The following is a 19,073-nucleotide window of genomic DNA, read 5'->3' on the forward strand; positions in this document are numbered from 1 at the left end:
CCTATTGTTGCTTAATCAGAAGGGGACAAGCCTTACAGCCTTAATGGACAATAGGCTTAAGCAAATAATATCCAAACTTATACACCCGGACCAGACGGTATATGCTCCAGACAGAAATATTATGTGTAACCTGAGGAGGCTACACCATGTCATTGATCATACCCACGTCAGTACACATCGATATGCTGTGGCCTCACTCGACGCGGTCGAGTGCAATAATTTGGCCCGCCTTCTGTTCTAATACACAGGCGAAGCAATCCCACAATATAGTTGGACAGAATCAGCAGGTCAGAAAAACACATTCTCACAAGATGTTTGGTGCTTTCAGGGTAATGTTCATCATGCACCTCCTTGGCATATACAAGGTTGCAGGTCCACAGTCCGTCCTGTCAAATACTTTAGTTGGAGATGGGAAAAATACCACATTAAGAAAGAAAAATCAACCGTCTTCCCCTGGCTGAACTACACATGGTGTTGTCCTTAATATGCTGAAGGTATCTGTTCTCAAACTACACTCTTTCTGGGTGGCCGTTAAAGATCCAATCAGTATGTCTTTCTTCAGTTCCATTTGAAGTGAGCTGTAATCACAGAAAGCACTTTTATTAAACACAAGCAGCAGACGTCATGGTTGAATGAATAACTGATAATGCTGTCCCACAACCCCACGTTTTAGGATGGCCTGTGTGACGCAGGATCAACAGAACACACACCCGCACACTATAAGTATAGTTTAACACTCTTTTTCAGGTTGCTGGGCATGAATATTGTGTATAGGTTTTAGGGAAGTAACACTGGAACCATTAAAGGACACTATGATTAAAGTTTTAAGGATGGGTCATCGCAAAGTGCCTCAAGGGCCCAGCAATAGAAGCCCTGATTTTCCTCAGAATTACCCAACTAAAAATCCCTAACAGTCACAGTCCCTGGCATATTGTCCCCAGTACAATTAATGGCAAACCGATCACCTCCAGTGTCTGAGGTATTGCTTTCAGCAGCCAGTGAATTTATTGTACATGTTAGATAGTCTCACCCTTTAGCCACAGGTCACCTTCATGGCCAGTATTGCTACATTCTAACTCACTACTACCAGCAAGAAATTATTCCATCTTGCATTGGGTAATTGTCAGGCCTAAATATTCTCAGTCACTAGCGTCAGAGTACTCTCTCGTGCCAAAAGCACTTAATATTCTTTTTTTTTGGCGAATTCAAAGGTCTTAACCAATCCTTTCTCAGACCCTGCCACTAGCGGGCATACGATCTACTATAGGTCATCTAATCAGCCCCTCTCTGGATCAGCACCTACTCTTCCTCTCTCCTGCAGTTCAGTTCCGACTCCTCCATCTAGTGTAGAACTTTGAGCCCTTTTGATTGGTGTTTCTAATTATTTGGATTGGGTATTGCCTGATATTTCCATGTTCCAGAAAAGGGGTAAGTCTCTTGTTAGTCCTTCCTATTGAGTTTCCCCCTTGCAATCAGTTTCATCATCTTTCACCACTCATTGTATCTTGGTTGGTAATTCTAGAAATTAACCTGAATGTAGTGCTGCTGAGAGCTTAAAAGCCTGTATGCCATTTTGAAATCTGATTGAAGTGAGCTGTTGGCCTTGTAGTTCTCAGCAGTGCGTGGTTGGAGTTCTCAGTTTTCACCAAGCACTGTTTGGCCAAACAGGGAGTCATTTTGTTTTCCTAAGGCAAGTCAGTATAGGAGACCGTGTTGCTTCCGCGGACTGAAACTCTGTGTTCAATAGCAGTGGCAGCAGCACCTCTCATGTCCCTATCCATGAGGGTCACTAAAGGCATTAGAAACTACTGAAGGATATATGGGTGAAAAAGACTGCCTCTGCCTGGCTGAGATATAATTACACAGTAGGAGTTCTGCAGTAATTACTGTAGGCAATAAGATCCCGAGGTGATGTGAGTTTTTTCAGAATTATGCAAATCATTTAACAATTACAGAACCAATCAACTTAAATAGACACTAAAACTATATACACAGTTAAGGAAGTATGTATCAACATCACCCTTCTCAATTTCAACCTGAACTCCCATCCACCCCAACCACCTCCCACCCCTCTTGCCCCCACCCCTCCAGGTTCATATCTTACATATAAAAAGGTCTAGTACATTGAAAGAAATTTCCCCCAGATCTTTTCAAACAGCACATTTTTCCCTTCTCTTCTGTACAATACTCTCTCCATTACCGCCAGGGTGTGCATATCCGAGATCCATACATCTATTTTCAAGGTAATAGCAGACTTCCAATTGCTTAAGATTATTTTCTTCCCGATCATGGCACCTCTGAACAACCACTTTTTCTGACACAGAGTAAATTCCTCCAAGATCATCATTCCCCAGCACCAAAGTTTTAAAATCAAATACAAGCTTCTCCGCTAGCACCCCTTCACATACCGCACCCATTTCTATCCAAAATCCTCTCACCTTCCTGCAATCCCACAGCATGTGCTCAAGGGTACCAGATTCACGAACACATGCCCAACAATAGGAGTTTTCCAACAAACCTCTCTTCTACAATCTCTCAGATTCAAAATCTCAGATTCAAAATCTTAATTTGTCGAGATCTCTTAGTCCCAGTGAGCAGAATCGAACATTCTCACACATTTGCATCCACAATTCCACTGTGATGTCTGAACCAATCCTTCGACTACACTCTTCTCTCAATGAGTCATTGCCTTTGTATTACGCCACAACCAAATTGTAAACTCGGCTGGCTAGACCTCCTTCCCCCAACTTTGCTTTCTGTGTAAACATATATAGATTCAGCCTTGCCTCCAAATCAATCTCACCAATAGTACTCCTGAGTTTTCTAAAGTCTGATACTTTGAAATTCTCAATACCAAATTGCATCTGTATTTCTCTAGCTGTCATCCATTTCCCATTCTTAAAGAGATCAGCAATCCACCTAACGCAACTCAGAAACCATTCAGGCCAAAAAACAACCTTACCCTCTATTCTAATAGTTGGATTCATCCATACCGAAGCACCAGGGTCTTTATACAAATCCATCCTCAATAATTCACTCAACTTTCTCCAAGAGTTTCTCAGGCAAGCAATCAAAGGATCCTTTACACAGCCAGACCTTGATACCGAGGTCAACATCGCCCACGGCGTCAGAGGTCCATTGTAGCTAGTTTCAGCAAACACCCATTCATCAGGCGATGCTGCAAGGAATGTAACCATGAAGTTAGAAATAAACGTGAGATGATATGCCCTAAAATTAGGTACCCCCAACCCGCCCCTCGCCAATGGTAATTGCAACTTCCATAATTGTAATCTGGGCAGTTTTTTATCCCAGAGGAAAACTTGAAGTAACCTGTCCAGTTCATTCCAGTATTTAGAGTCTATGTTCAATGGAATCATGCTCAAGACATAATTGATCTTAGGGGTTGAGACCATCTTCAGAGCATTCACCTTTCCCCAGAGTGACAAGTGCAATAAACCCAAGCGTTTCAAATCAGCTCTGAAGTCTGCACAGGTCATTTTCAAGTTTTCCTGCTCCAAAACAGTAATTTTAGGTGTAATCCAAATCCCCAAATACAAGATTCTTTCGGCACACCACCTGATGTGAGTTGAGTTTCCATGGGAAACAGATTAAGGTAGATGGCAGACTACATCTGTGGGCTAAGTGATGGGGACAAGAGAAGGGGATCTGGGGAATTCCCATCTGCTAAACCCTCAGAAAACCTATACCAGTTTGGGACAGCAGCGCACCCACATTGTTGTTGAATGTATTAAAAAAACGTGGTAGTCAATACACATCTCTCAAACTTACTTTGTGACATCAAAGTTACCCATCAGTATACCACCCAGATGTTTACATTGAGCAAAGGAGCTGAGTGTTAAAAGGAGCTTTGCAGTTTACACGCTTTTATCAGAAAAATGTTTCTCTGATGGTATGTAGTATGTTAGAGCATCATTATGCTAGAATAAGGGAAACAGTGCCTCTAAGTAATACATTCTAGCAACAATCTATAAATGCAGCTAAGTAACTGCCTGATAAGAAGGAAGGAACCAAAAGACATGACAAGCTTCCCAGCCATGTCACCATAATCAGGCAAACAGTATATATAAGCTATTGGAAACAAAATAACCTGCGAAAACCTTTCACAATGATGCATAACATTAAGCCAGAAATCCCAGCAATAGCGGCTACGCTTGACACGTAAAAAGCATTTGATTTGATAGAGTGCCCGTTCTTATTCGAGGTGCTGAAAAGATATTGGGTGGCAAACCAATTCATCCAGTGGATACAACTATTGTGCAATACTAACAAAGGGACTGTATTGCCAAACTGAATGCAATAGAAAGATCTCCGCAACCTGTGGCACTATGCAGGGATGCCCACAACACCCCCTCCTTTTCGCTATTGTGATAGAACCAATCACTTGCTACCTTAGAAAATTGCACCAACCGAGGCATACAACTGTAGAGAAAAGGAGAAAAAAAACGGTAACGTTTTACCACTCAGCGCTGTACAATATATAGGGCCTTATTTATTCAGGTTGGCTGATCCTTCTGCGTTGCCTTTGGCAATGGATAGCTTTACCTTTTAGCCATATCAAAATATCACAAAAATGTAAATTCCTGGTGGGTGGCTCGCACTGGAAACTGTAATCTATTGCAGGAAATGTGAGTATTACAAGATATGGTCATCAATATTTGGTTTATGACCCCGTTAGTCATCCATGCAACAATGTTGGCTTGAAGATTAGAATAAACAATTGATTGGAAACCATTATATGAATGTCCTATTTATACATGAACTCATGGATGGTGACTAACGAGGCAGATATAGATGACAATATCTTGTAATACTCAAACCTTGTATAATAGACTATAGTTTCCAGCACGAGCCACCGACCAGGCATTTATATTTTTGCCATTAAGCTGTACTCCTCAGTTAGCATTTAACCCTCTACACAGACAGTAAGCTACTTTACATTAAACACCCTCATCAAAACCTCGGTCCACTTGTAGAAGATATCAAAAACTTCAACAAGCAATCTGGTCTAGAAAATAAAGGCAGTACATTAGAAATGCTCCCACTCACCCCCACCACGACACAATGGGCAACACCCACGAGTTTCAAATGGTGCCCAATGGGCATTAGCTACCTTAGTATTAACGGGACCATCAAACCCATTAAATTGTTTCAGGATAATAAACTTTAAGCGCCATAAACACTAGAAACAAAAATGGATAGATGGACCTACCTGCAACCGTCAGAAAGTGGGAGAATAGATTCGATCAAGATGGTTATTGGCCCAAAGCTACTATATGTGATACATTACTCATCGTAATCTTATTTCTGATGCTTGTAGCTGCTTAGATCCATATGCATAAGCCAACATCTAGTGGTAGCCGCAAAGTATTACATTTTTTGTTTTAGAAACTCGAAAAAAGGGACGTTGACAGGACGTGCCAGTGATACTATCGCTAGTGTGACGTCTCCTGTACCCATGGGCCTTCACACGTCGAGTTCCCTCAGATTGTTTAGTTTCTGACATGAGGTAGCACGAAGTGTAGCATAAGTACAGATGTAATAAAGCAGATAAGAGTAGATAAAGCCAGAAAACATCTATGCACCTTCTACTCCACAGGGAAGGAAGGGTGGGCACATTTAAATCTAAGCAGATACAAGCATCACAAAAATGATTACAGTGAGTAACGTATCCCTTCTGAGATCACATGCTATGCATAGACTACCAAGCAGTGTCTGGAGAAGGCGGTGGGTTGTGAGAAGGTACAGCGGCAAACAGATGTTTTTAGCACCGCTTGTCCCACCTATCCCAATCTGCTTTAGAATGTGTGTCAATGCAGTAATGCTGAGTAAAAGTATGCATAGAACCCCATGTAGCTGCTTTACAAATGGCGTCCAGGGGGACGTTTGGAATAAAGGCCAAGGTAGCTCCTGTACCCCTGGTAGAGTGAGCTCTTTGTGTGAAAGGCAGAGTTTTGTTTGATAGGGAGTAGCAGAGCTGTATGCATTTCACTATCCATCTGTAGATGGCGCTTTTTGAAAAGTGATCAACTTCCTTGCCAGATGCTATGGAGAAAAACAGTTGGTCTGTTTTTCTTAGAAGTTTTGTCTTGTTTACATAGTAAAGAACCACCCTCCTTACATCTAGTGTATAGAGGTTCTTCTCAACTGAGCTTGAAGGATTTTGAAAGAAAGCAGGTAGTTTAATGGATTGGATAGCATGGAACTTGTATATCAATTTAGGTGAAAACCTAGGGCGTGTTCTTAGTACCAACTTGTCTTTGTGGATAACGACGAAAGGGTCTTGCGCTGACAAAGATTGTAGCTCACCGACTGGTCATGGAGGTGAAAGCCACCAGAAAAGCTGTGTTGTAGGTTAGATGTTTAAGGCTGGATTTGTGCATAGACACAAAGGGAGGACCTATGAGCTTTGAGAGTACCAAATGAGATCCCACCGTGGAGGCGGGTTGGAAATCGGGGTGAGGGGGAGAGGTGTGAAGTCTCTTTACTCCTTCCACAAAAGTCTTAACAGGGACTTTCCAACAGGACACCTTGTTGTGGTGTAAACGGATAAAGCATCTAGGTGAACCTTGTTTGAGTTGAATACTAGGCCAGAGTCGAGTAAGCGAAACATATAGTGAAGAATGTGTGATGGAGTACAATCGGGTTTACATTTTTTGACTGGCATCATATTACAAATCTTTTCCATTTCTTAAAGTAACAGTGTCTGGCGTTAGGTTTACATGTCTCCTTGAGTATTTCCATACACCTTTGAGGTAGTTTTAAATGACCAAACTCTATGACTTTGGGAGCCAATCTGACAATTTCATAGATTGAGGATGTGGGTGTAGCGTTGTCCCCCCGTGTTGGGTGAGCATGTTGACTGGGCACAAGAGCTTGATTCGTTTGAGCAGATGCAGAATCCAAGGTTACCTTGCACACATTGGAGCAACCAGGATTAGAGTTGCTTGTTCCTGGTGCATTTTGTGCAGTAGTCTGCTGAGGAGCGGTGTCGGTCGAAAAGCATAAGCAAATTTCCCTGAAAAGCTCATCCATAGGGCGTTCCCCTGGGATCTGGGTTGGGGGATACTGGATGCGAAGTCTAGGCATTGTGCGTTTTGGCTTGTGGTGAATAAGTCTAAAGGAGATTAGCCCCAGAGGGAAAATATATAGTCTAGAATTCCTCTGTTGAGTTGCCATTCGTGTTCTTCGGGAAGGGGATCTCTGCTTACAGGGTCTGCTAGAGAATGGAGTTCCCCAGGAACGTGTTTGGATACTAGGAACATCATCGCTTGAGTGCCCACTTACAAATTTTCTCGGCTATCCTAAACAGACTTGGAGAGTGTGCGTCTCCCTGCTTGTGTATATAAAACATGGTAGTGGTGCTGTCTGTGAGGATTTGCACTGTTTTACCTGTTAGATGAACCCGAAATGCTTGTAGGGCTTTGGATACTGCTAGTAGCTCTAAAAGGTTGATATGATTTTGGGCTGTGATCTGTGTCCACAGGCAATGAGCTGTGTGGAGGAGGTAATGGGCTTCCCATCCGGAGAGTGATGTGTCTGTTGTAACTATCACTTGCACTGGAAGATTGTGAAAGGGTTTTCCCTTTAACAGATTTTATTTTGTCCACCAGCGTAGCGCTTGAACGGTTCCATGTAATAATGTTGCCACAAAAATCTCGCCATGCAAAAATATTGCCGAAAAATGGCTGTTTTTTGTGGCGACATTATTGAATGGAACATGCGGGGGACACCCCTGCAACCCCCAAACTTTTTTTTTTTTGTTGCCCCTGTCCCCATATATATGGTCACCCAAATAATATCGCCACAACATTTTCCCGGTGATATTATTTACGGCAACCATATATATGGGGATATTATTACCTGATACCGCTTGAACTAGGGTTAGCAAAACAACCACTAGATCGTCCCACCAACCGCTTGCCTGAGACCACTGTTTCGCTAACCCCTCTTGCATTGAGCGCATGCGCAACCATGCATGAGGAACTAGGTAAATGCATGAAGCCATCATCCTGAGCAAACGCATTGCTTTCTGTGTGGTTCTTTAGCGACCAGCCAGACAATGAGGTATTTGCAGCAGTATGCTTTGTACTCTGGTTTTAGGGGAAGACTAGCCCCTCTTACGTTTTTATGATAGCTCCTAGGAACTATTTGATTTAGCTTGGAACAAGATTTGATTTTTTCTTGTCGATTGAGAAGCCCAATTGGAACAGAAGATTGATTGTCCTTTGGGTGTTTGTCTTGCAAATTTTAGGGGATTCCCCTGTTATCAGCAAGTCGTCCAGATAGGGGAACACTGGGATTGATTCTCTGCGGCAGTGCACCGCCACTACAGCCAATACCTTGGTGAATATCCTTGGAGCAGAGGCTATGCGGAAGGGTAGCACCTTAAAGTGGTAGTGTTGATTCACTATTCTGAAGCGCAGGAACTTTCTGTGCGCTGGCAACATTGAAATATGAAAGCATGCATCTTTCATGTCCAAAGTCGCTATGTAGTTCCCCTGTTTTAGCAGTGGGATTACTTTTTGTAGCATAGTCATGCAACATTTCTGAGGCTTGACATATGTGTTTGCAGGGTGCTGCTGGTCTAGGACAGTGTGCATTGTAAGGTCTTTCGTTGGCACAAGGAAGTACATTGAATAGATACCCTTGTTTACCTGGTTTGCCGGGATGATTTCTATGGCATCCTTTAGTAGCAGTGCTTTGACTTCTTCCAGCATAATGCGCTGTTCCTCCTGCGTCGTTTGCCTTTGTCTTGTCGGGTGGTGTTTGTTCTATACAATAGCCTCCCGCCACGGTGCAAAGTACCCACTTGTCTGACGTGATTCCCTCCCATGCGTAGGTAAAATGAGAAATGCGACCTCCTACTGGAGGCATGGGAGGGGACCTGGAGCGGGTGGTCATTGCTTTGGTGGGGTGGAGGCCCTGTAGGATGAGGATCTCAGTATTTCTCGACCTTCTGTGGCCCTTTTGAAACCTTTGTTGGGCGGATTGCCCCTGCATGGAGACCCAAGATGAAGTCTGCCCACCCTGGTTGTAGTTGGAGGACCGCTGGGAGTTTTGTCCTCTCTGCAAGAAGGGTTTGTTTGTGATCTGCCCCAGGGATTTGAGGGGGTCATACTCCTCTTTAGCACTTTTCAGTGTGTCCTCAACCACTTTTCCAAATAAGGCGCTGGGCTCAATTGGCAGTTTTAAAAAAGGTGGCTTGTGTTTCCTGCTTGAAACCTGATTGACGTAGCCATGCATAGCGTTTAATGAAGGTACCCTGAGCTACTATCCAGCCTGCATTATCTTCTGCGTCCAGATTATTTTTCAAGATGCAGCTTGCCACCTGTTTACCTTCAGCTACTGTTTTTAAAAATCTGTGCTTTTAGGGGCTCCAGGGCAGAGTGTATTTGTTGTGAGATCTCGTCCCACTTGTGGCAAATTATAACTCGCTAAGAGCATAGTGTTGTTGGCTATCTTTACTTGGTAAGCAGCCGAGGAAGCTACTTTCCTGCCCAGAGGGGCTTCGGCAGAGGCTAAAGCTGTGCCCGCTCTTTTCCTTGTGGTGGTCACCACAAGGAGAGTCAGGCTTTAGCTGCACCCTGATATATAATGGGTCTGACGGGGCTGGTCTAAACATCTTCTCAATGCGAGGGTTGACTGCCCTTTTCAGGGTGGGGGTAAGCAAAGAAGGCTTAATGTGCCTTTGGATAGATTGGAGCAGTGGGTTGGACTGTGCTGCAGATCTCTACTCCCCAAGGATATTCACTACAAAGTCTTTGTCGACTTGAGCCTCCTGGGTATCTATTTTAAAATGTCCTTCAGCTTTTATGAGAAGATTATACTGCAGCTGGTTATCCACAGGGGAATCGGCTTCAGGTTGGTCAATATGGTCGGGAGATTGGATAATGTATACATCATCATCATCATAATATTGGTCTGTATCATCTATGTCCCCAGGGTCCTGCGGACCTGTAGGGTCAAAATAGTATAGGTCGTCAGATATGTTGTAATAGGTAGAGGTACTAGGCTGTGTCAAGTCTTGGCGTGGTCTTTTGGCGTCAGGCAGGAAAGTTGATCAGGGTGTTGATCAAAAAAAGTTAACAATACTAGACATTCTTCTCATTACTCTATCAAACAGTTCTGGGGTTCATTGAGTGGAGCTTGGTAACACTGAGAACAGGGGTAGGCAAAGACTCTGGTGCAGGGGGCTGTTTGTGGTGCATTGCCCCTGAGAGGGTGTCACTAGGGGCAGAGTGTTCTTTATCCCTTGTAACCAGTGATTTTGAGGATAGGGGTGTCGAAGATTTGGAGTTTTTCAACATCTTGGATTTGAGGAGAGTGTCAGAGATGTGTTTTTAAGAGTTCTCTCATCTTTTCATTATTAGCAAGGGCTGTCGGCGCGTCTTTCGACACACGGTCGCCGGTACCCTAGGACTTGTCTGATTTTCTTACGGTGTCGGAAACGGACTTTAGCATCTGTTTTAGGGCCCTGTAAAGGACAGGAATTTTTCGGACCTTCCCTTCGACATCGCGTGTGGCTCATCAGTCGCCAACGCAGTCGGCCGTCGGCCATGGGGGGGATGTTTAGTGTGGCGTTCATTGTGGGTGCTGGAGCCGCCAGGTGTCGTCTCCATAGCAGAACCGCCGGCCTGCCTGTTGGAGTCGGGGGCTCACTCGCGGGAATCAGTTGGGTCCACATCACCCTCAGCGTCACTTAGGACACCAATACTGCCATCGCTGGAGGCTCCCTCAAAGTCCATGGCGGCCTCGGCCTGCATGCCGTGGTTGGACCAATGTTTAGTCTTCCGGTCCCTTAGTGTCTCGGGCCGAAACAGTTTTCAGGATTTGCACTGTTTTTCGGAATGGTCCCTAGGAAGGAAGAGATTAACACACCATGTATGAATCCTTCCAGGGAAACTTCCTTTTACAGAAAGGACACCATTTAAATGGTATGTTTTCCATAGTATGGAAAAATTATAGCTCGGCGATTTAAAGGGACGAATAGGGAAATAGGCATTCTCTAAATGAGATCAATTATGACCTCTCCCCACCCTACATAAGGTGCAGGGCCAAGGCCTGTTGGGGCCTTGATAGGCCACAGACAAGGTTTGTTGAGACGGGTGAGTCGTTGTTGACAGTTTTGTTCTCGAGAGCCGTCACCAGAGATCTTGCGGTGTACGGCCTTCGAAAGGATAGGAAGAAAGTCTCAATTTTAAACTTCGTGTAAGTAATGGCGTTAGCCACAACAAGGAACTCTGCAACTTGCGTCAGACTATGATGCTGGACAAAAACAATCTGAGGGACCTTGATGCGTGAAGGACCATGGGTACAGGAGACGTCACACTAGTGATAGCATTACTGCACACCCTGTCGACGTCCCTTTTCGTGTTTCGAAAACAAAAAATGTAATACTCCGCGGTTACCACTAGATGTCGGCATATGCATAGCATGTGATCTAAGCAGCACACACACAGTTCAGATTGTTCCTCCCAAGGCCTACTGGAAAAGTGTCAACACACTCCTAGCCAGGTTGATTTGGGTCAATAGGCAACCTCGAATATCACTGAATACTTGTATGCAACCGTATGAATTGAGGGGTCCTGGGGGGTTCCAGATTTATATTTAGATTATCTCGCTGCACAGGCACATTATGCAACTGGTTTGGTGGATTGCAGTACCACATGAATGCCCGCATATGAAAATTGAAAAGGCTGCAGCACACCCCAAATCACTAAAACCGATTTTAGGGTGCATTAACAAAAACTACCCACACACGCCTAGTGAGGCAGTCTCAATGAGCAAACAGCTTCTCCCAAATGCTCATATTTATATACCACAGAAATAGAAGAACCATATTTATTTTTTCATAGTTTCAAAGCCTGTCAGTTCCCTACAGAATGACTAATTCATCCTGCCTGTATAACATTTCCCTAGAAAGAGGTGGTGGGTCGCCTATCTAAGAAAGGGGACAGAGCACAGAAGCTGACCATACCCTATTGGTTAAAATGTGTTCTCATAGAACTTCCAGGTATGTTTACATCAATAATTCTTTGCATATGCATAAGACCACAGCCATCATGACTTGTAATACCATTAAAAAACACTGCATATGCTGCAGGGTTCAAACAGTTAATTAACTTTTATTACGCCCCTTCATCGGTTATATTAAAATACCAAAGAATTAGAAATATTAAAAACACATTATTGAGTGAGCCAGGTTATCCTACCAAGTGAATAATATCCCATGGGTTCACTCCATAAAATCCAAGGTCGACGGGTTTCAGCGGTTTGTCTTCGCATTATCACTGCATTCTTCAGGACCAATACAGTTTACTAGTTTCAAATATTTTCAAAACTGGGGGTAATGTTACGTCATGCAATCTCTGTTTCTGGGTAAGCACATAGTCAGCACATATATACTTTTTTTTTTCTCAACTACATACGAGGACTGGATAAAGATACCCAAGGGCCAACAAGGCCTCAATATAACTAAATATCAGATTTGGTACAGGCAATGCAAGAATTACTCCCCAACCAATGTGGCTCAACCTAAAAACCCATTATTTGTGGGCAGATAGATCAAATTTCATGGCCATCTAATCCTGGGCCACTTTGCAGAGATTGTCAACAAGGGTGACAAATGCAAAGTAAACTTCAACCCATTGGGACCTAGACCCATTATTCGTTGTAATACTCCTATGGAAACAGGTGCAAATCTGACTTTTGATCATCTATTGGAAATTAATTCAGAAATATACTTGTCAAAGTCTCCCAAAACATATGCTAAATCATTGTTCTGGCTGGCCACGAATAATCCAACAGTGACTTTTGATAACACTTCAAACATTCAAATCTTTAGCAGTAGTCTTTGGTAATGTTAGTCAATGTTAAACTTGCTCAAAGTATGCGTTTTTTCTGAAGTTACAATTTAATAATCTTAGCAAACTTCCGTTACAGCATTCACTAAAAAACACCTCCCCCGAAGCATGTTTTATAACTTACCATCTGTGATTTCCTTGGCATTGGGGCTGGTGGCTGGATTGGAGTGTTTGACTTTGCATCGGACGAGTCTCCTGCTAATGGAGGAAAGGAAATTATAAGACTACCTAAAAAGGTAAGATTAGATTCAATGTTATGGTCAACGATAGGAATAAAAGATGATAAAACCCCTACATGGCCAAAACTACAGCTGCAAACGGATTCAGACATTTCCGAAACTGCTTAAAATCATACATGCAAATAACAAAATTGTCAGTCTTTCAATTATGGATAGATGGTCAAGGGCCATTTCCAGCACTCAGACGGACCTCTGAGATCTGACTTCAAGAACTCTGCACCGGTTTGTCTTGGTTTAGGTGTTGCAATCCAAGCAAAAAGAAAGAAACAGGCTGTACAGGATCTCACACTGGGATTTTATTTTACTTGTCTTGTCTTAGCAGGGCATTGAAAGCAATTAGTGGCGGATGTCTGCAGACAAAGCAGCAAGTGGGTAATTGAGACTGGCTATTGTATGTGTGATGTCTCCTTCAGAGTGAATGTTAGGAGATGCGAACAGAGAAAAGTGCACAAGTTGCATGCTGTGTGAAACAAGTACAGACCTATTAGTGCAAAAACAGGGGGACCTTATCAGAAATGTTCTTTCATTGTCCGTCTACGTATTAAAAACATTGGCAATTTCCAAGAGATTTCTTTAGGCACTATTTACTTTGCATGATGGCACTTGGTATGCTTCCATTATGAGTAGGGAAAATAAAGATACAGTCATACTGTTTTTGCTTAAAGTGTTGCTGAAATGATGTAAATATATGATGTATATATATATGTATATATAGTCAGTTTGGTTTATGTTTGTGTTGTAAAAGAGAAAACCGTTTCAAGTTATGAAATTCAAAACATTAAGATATATTTATACCAAGCAAAGCTAGTAAGATGTGTGGTCAACTGCCTAACTTGCAGAAAGAACTCAAATCCTGGCATTACCACTTAACCCCTGTGTGAGATTATGGCACATTTCATGTTACTGTAACTTAATTGCCAAAACTGGGAGCCCCTAGAATTAATTTAGTCTACATTGTATGAGACTCAAAAAAACTCACTCATGGTTTACTACGCCATAGAGGCACATTAACAATGTCACCACCTTTGGATAGTGAAAATGCTTTCTTTGTTGTAACGTATCTCTATACAATTGTTACAAAATTTGTGGGTTGCACTGAAGATCTTGGTGACATTTCCAGGTGCTGATTGCAGAGACTTGTTTCAGCAAATAAAAACACATTTACAGTCTTTAAGGCTGAAGAGCTTTCAGTTGTGAGAAAAATGATTGAAAATATAGATTACGCAGGTGGCACAACCTACAAGAATGGGCTTCATTTAGACAAGGGGTCTGCAACCTGCGGCTCTGCAGATGTTTCAGACTCGACTCTCATTATCTTTCACCATTGGCAATGCTGGCAGGGGCTAAACGACTGTAGTACAAAATACCCGGTGAGCAAAAGGTTGCAGACTCTAGACTTAGCCAATGAAAATATGCATGTGTGATGGACATGCATATATTTTGGTCTTTTGTAGCTTGCAGACGACAGCTGGAAAGTAAAAGTTAATAGACCGTGAATGCATATAATGTGCTCTGCCAGTGAGACTGGGATTTTCCATTCTATGTTAGACTGCTCATTCAAGAGGAAAAGCAGGGCCTTGACCGATAGGAATGTATGGTTTTGTGTTGGATTTTTCCAGCTAAAATGTGTTATGATATCATTGTAGAAGGCTTGAACATTCACACAGACGGGAGGTGGTAGAAGTTTTGCAGCTGATGACATGTTATCCAGCACCTGGTGGTACAAATGACTACACCTCTGTCAATGCGCTGGAGATCAGCTTGGAGCTGTGAAATGTTGCCAGGCCCCTCAATGCAGCGGTTCTGCACTGACGCAGCACAACAGAGTTGCAGCTCTCGACGGCACAGATCGGGACATTGAGGAGAGGATGTAAGACTTTTTAGCATTCTTTAAATAAGTATCATTAACTGTGTGTGACTTGAATAAATTGGATATATGCAACAATGTAAGCACAGTTTCTTGTGCATTACTGTGCACAGCCTTCAGTGAGTGAAAGTAATTGAGCAACCAAACCATTACAGCTCAGATACAAATTAGAGCTGTAAGCAGGTTTCACACAGTAGGACCACTCATTAAATGTAGAGTCCATGAGTGTGATGCGGGTAGTGCAGGGAGAAGATGTGTCCCCATCTGGCCTACCCGTGGCTCTTAGCCAGTTGCAGGTGCAATTTTTGCACTGAATAGCTGCTCCAGTGGCATGTTGAGTTTGTTTGAGGGAAGAGTTATAGCCAATGCAAGGTTTAAGGCAGGGGGGTACTTGGCTGTAAAGGAGAAGATTGGGAGTGTGAATCGGTAGGTGAGGAAGTGGACAGATTCCCCCATCCGCGATCAGCATGCTATGGAAAGATGCTAAACTTTGATGAGCAAAAGACAAAAAGTAGCCGTTAAAAAGAAAAGAAAAACGAAGAAGTCGGAACTGCGTAAGTCAGCATTGCAGGACCATAAAATTGATAAATAAATGTTACAAAAAGATTCTCAAAAGCAAAGCATTCAGCAAATGACAGGATAGTGTGACAATGTGCTAGCTGCATAGGATAGAAGCATTATTCAAGGGATTATTCAAGGCACCACAAAATTAGAATTGGGTATACAAGCACAGAAAAACAAAATGACTCACCCCAATGTTTTGTACTGTATGTTCCTCCCATGGATTCTTCATTTTAGATATTTATTCTCCAGCAGGGGGCATTGTGCACACTGGCGTGTATGGTCATTGACTCGTCTTGGTGACCAGATGTGACGTTGATGCAGGTACAAAAAGCACGCTCTGCACCCCATGACATCAGTTATTTTTTCGCCTTGCACAGCCGCATTAGGGATTAGAGAGAATAGTAACTGTTTAAGCGTTAAAGGAGAGTCATTGTATAATCGAGTTAGGGAGCTCCTTAACCATGGAGTAGGCTGGAAGGGCGATGAGGAATTAGTGGGAGGAACAACCAGTAGAAAAAGAAATTACCAGCGGGTAAGTAATTTGTTCTTCTAATGGATTATGTCCTCCCACGGATTCCTCAATTTAGATGGACTCCCATAGCAATAAGACCATTACGGAGGAGGGAGGGAGCAACCTGCACAGCGATTATGTCACCATTTGTTGGACAGCTCTGCCAAAACAAGACTCATTTGGGGATACTGTGTCCTGGCAGTAGTGTTTTGCGAAACATGTGTATGGAGCATAAATTATCCCAGTCACCAATGAAAAAGTTGCCCACAGTTGCAAATGGCAATTCATTCATTTTGTGAATTACTGTTTGAGTAGTACCCAAGGGGGAGGTTTTTGATAAAATTGGATGCAAATTGTGCATTTTAAAGAATATTCATTCAGTAACAATGGTCAAAGCTACTAGCTGCATGGTGAAGCAACTTATCACACTGTGGGCCACTTTGAACAAAAAAACGGGCCCACACTATCATTTTCCGTTTTTTGGTTCTGGCATTGCCCTGTGGGCCAGTCCGAGCCTGGTATGGAGGACCACGTCACAGCCTGACAGATATCCTTTACAGGTATCCCTCTTCCCCCCTCTTTGGAGAGTAGAGGTAGCTGCCACACCCCTAGCGAAGTGTGCCTTCTTCCAAGATAGCCTCAGAGGACACAAACCTAATGGCTCAAAAGGGTGAGCCATGAGAAAAGTTACCAGCAAGTTAAGTCCTATGCTGGTAACACAAATGGTGTCGGATGGAAGGTGTTAGGTCAGGTCTTTTAAAAACTGCACCGCTAAGGGAATCGAGAAGTATGACCATTGCTGTGGAATACACTTAAAGATCGAGATCACCACTAAAAAGCCCTTGATGGTGGCGACCTGAAGGCCCTGTCTTGCCAAATGAAGAAGAAAAGACAACACCCTTGAGGTGTCACATAAAAAGGGATTTCTTCCAACCGCAGCGGTATAGAGCCTTAGTTGCTGGTCTTCTGGCAATAAAACAACACCTCCATCACATCTTCAGGAAGGTCCCAGTCCCTGTACCTTAGCCTTTCGGAAGCCAAGCGAGCAGGTATAGCGTGTGAACATCCGGGTGAATAACCAGCCCCTCCTCCTGAAAGAGGAGGGGAAGATGATGTGGAGGACAGATGGCCATGTCCAGAAAGGTCTGGGTACCATGTCCTCCTGGCCTAATCCAGGGCAATCAGGATCATGGTGGCTCTGTACCTCTTCAACACCCTGAAAACTAGGCATGACGGGAATCGGTGGGAACACATTCAGGATTTGAAGTACCAGTCCACCACCAATGTGTCCCCCAATGCTCCTCTTGCAGGAAATTCCCTGGAGCACAAGAGTTTGCAGTTTCTGTTCGCTCTGGATGCAAACAGATCCACCTGGGGGGTTCTCCAAAGGGGGAAGATAATAATAACATTAAAAAAAATGTATAAAGCACAACTAAGGCCAGAAGGCGGCTAGGCGCTGAGCACAGGCAGGTTTTAGTGAGGGGGCGGGGGGCTTAGAAATGTAAAAGAGCAGACTGATTAAAAGAGATAGGTTTTTTAGTGCCTTACGAAAGGGAAGATACTCCTCAATAACACTTATGGCCAGTGGGAGCCTGTTCCATAGAGTAGGGGCTAATACTGAGAAGGAGCGCCCTCCTGACCTGGCTCGCTGATGGCTAGGCACTGTAAGGAGTGTCAGAGAGGAAGAGTGCAACTTTCGAGATGGATGGTAGCGCTTAATCTTACTTTTAAGATAGCAAGCACCAGCATCACAGAGAGCCTGATGAGTGACACAAAGAATCTTGAACCTTATACGAGCTGCCACCGGGAGTCAGTGAAGTTGGTGCAGTAGAGTGGCAGAAGGGGTAAGTCGCAGAGCATTCAGAGCCAGTCTGGCTGCTGAATTCTGAAGTACTTGCAGCCATTGTATCTGGTATTATGGTTGCCCCAGATATATCACGTCGCAGTAATCCAGAGATCACATTATTGTTGAGGTGACTATCTTGGTCCGGCCATCAGGTGGCAAAAATGGCAGGATTTTACTCAGGACTTGAAGTTTGCCAGAACCAGCAATACGGACAGGACTCTCGAGATCTGGGCTTCACGAGAGCCACTAGAGAAAAGCCTCAACCCCAAGCTTTTTACTGCTGTACTTGGCGTTGGACAAGGGCCAAGGTGAGTAGGGCCAATACTGAGAGCTCCAGCAACTGCTAGCTGCTTGGAGACTATACACCAGTACTACTGTCTGCTCAGGGCGTCCGTCTTATTCTCCTTCCCGGCGAGGTGGATTGGCGACAGGCAACTCTTGTTCTGTAACGCCCAGAACCAGAGCTGCATCACCTCCCTGCACAGGGAGAGTAATCCTACACCACCTCTTTTGCCGATGTAGTGCATGGCCACTGTGTTGATCAGAACACATTTCCCAAGTATGCAGGGCAAGAAGGCCATCAGTGCCAGTCTGATCGCCCTTAAATGCAATAGGTTTATGAGAATTTATGCCTCCGCCAGGGACCACAACCCCCTCAACGTCAGCTTGTTCTGGTGAGCGCCCCAGCCTTTCAGAGATGTGTCAGTCACTATGATCGCCTCTGGCCATGGTTGTCAAAACTGTTCTCCCACCATTGCGTTACTCTGTGCAAGTCCACCACAGGGGATCCTGAGCGACTGCTCAGAACTTGAATCAAGTCCGTCATACTACCAGGGAACACTGACCATTGAGATCTGAGAGCCAATTGAAGCAATCTCATTCTCAATTGGGCCTCTGGCACCAGGAAGATGCAGGATGCCATTAGGCCCATAAACCGTAGGAAGTCTATTGCTTGCAGATATTGGGTGTTCTGGAATTTGGTGATCATCTGTAGGATGTCATAGTCCTCTCCTCAGGAGGGAAAGTCTTGCCCGAGGGAGAATACAGGACCGCTCCAGTGAAGTGGAGCGTTTGAGAAAGTGTCAGCTGAGATTTCTTTAAATTGAGGAAGCAGCTCAGTCTTGAGGGAGATGGCAGGTGCGACTGAGATGATCTAGGGATT

The 19,073-nt window shown here is 43.8% G+C and overlaps 1 protein-coding gene across 3 annotated transcripts in view; it reads right to left on the reverse strand.

The window, feature by feature from the left end:
• The window catches only part of ASAP2 (ArfGAP with SH3 domain, ankyrin repeat and PH domain 2), a 2,176,645-nt gene that overhangs the window by 208,645 nt on the left and 1,948,927 nt on the right, over positions 1-19,073 (reverse strand). For 2 of the 3 annotated variants that reach the window (XM_069606005.1, XM_069606003.1), the window contains exon 26: positions 13,009-13,082. In XM_069606005.1, coding sequence (XP_069462106.1) covers positions 13,009-13,082 — 74 coding nt within the window. The remainder of the gene's footprint in view (positions 1-13,008; positions 13,083-19,073) is intronic. The other variant, XM_069606004.1, reaches the window with a different exon arrangement.

Source organism: Ambystoma mexicanum, chromosome 4p, assembly GCF_040938575.1.
Source record: "Ambystoma mexicanum isolate Mex_15411 chromosome 4p, UKY_AmexF1_1, whole genome shotgun sequence".
In the NCBI taxonomy this organism is placed as follows: domain Eukaryota; kingdom Metazoa; phylum Chordata; class Amphibia; order Caudata; family Ambystomatidae; genus Ambystoma; species Ambystoma mexicanum.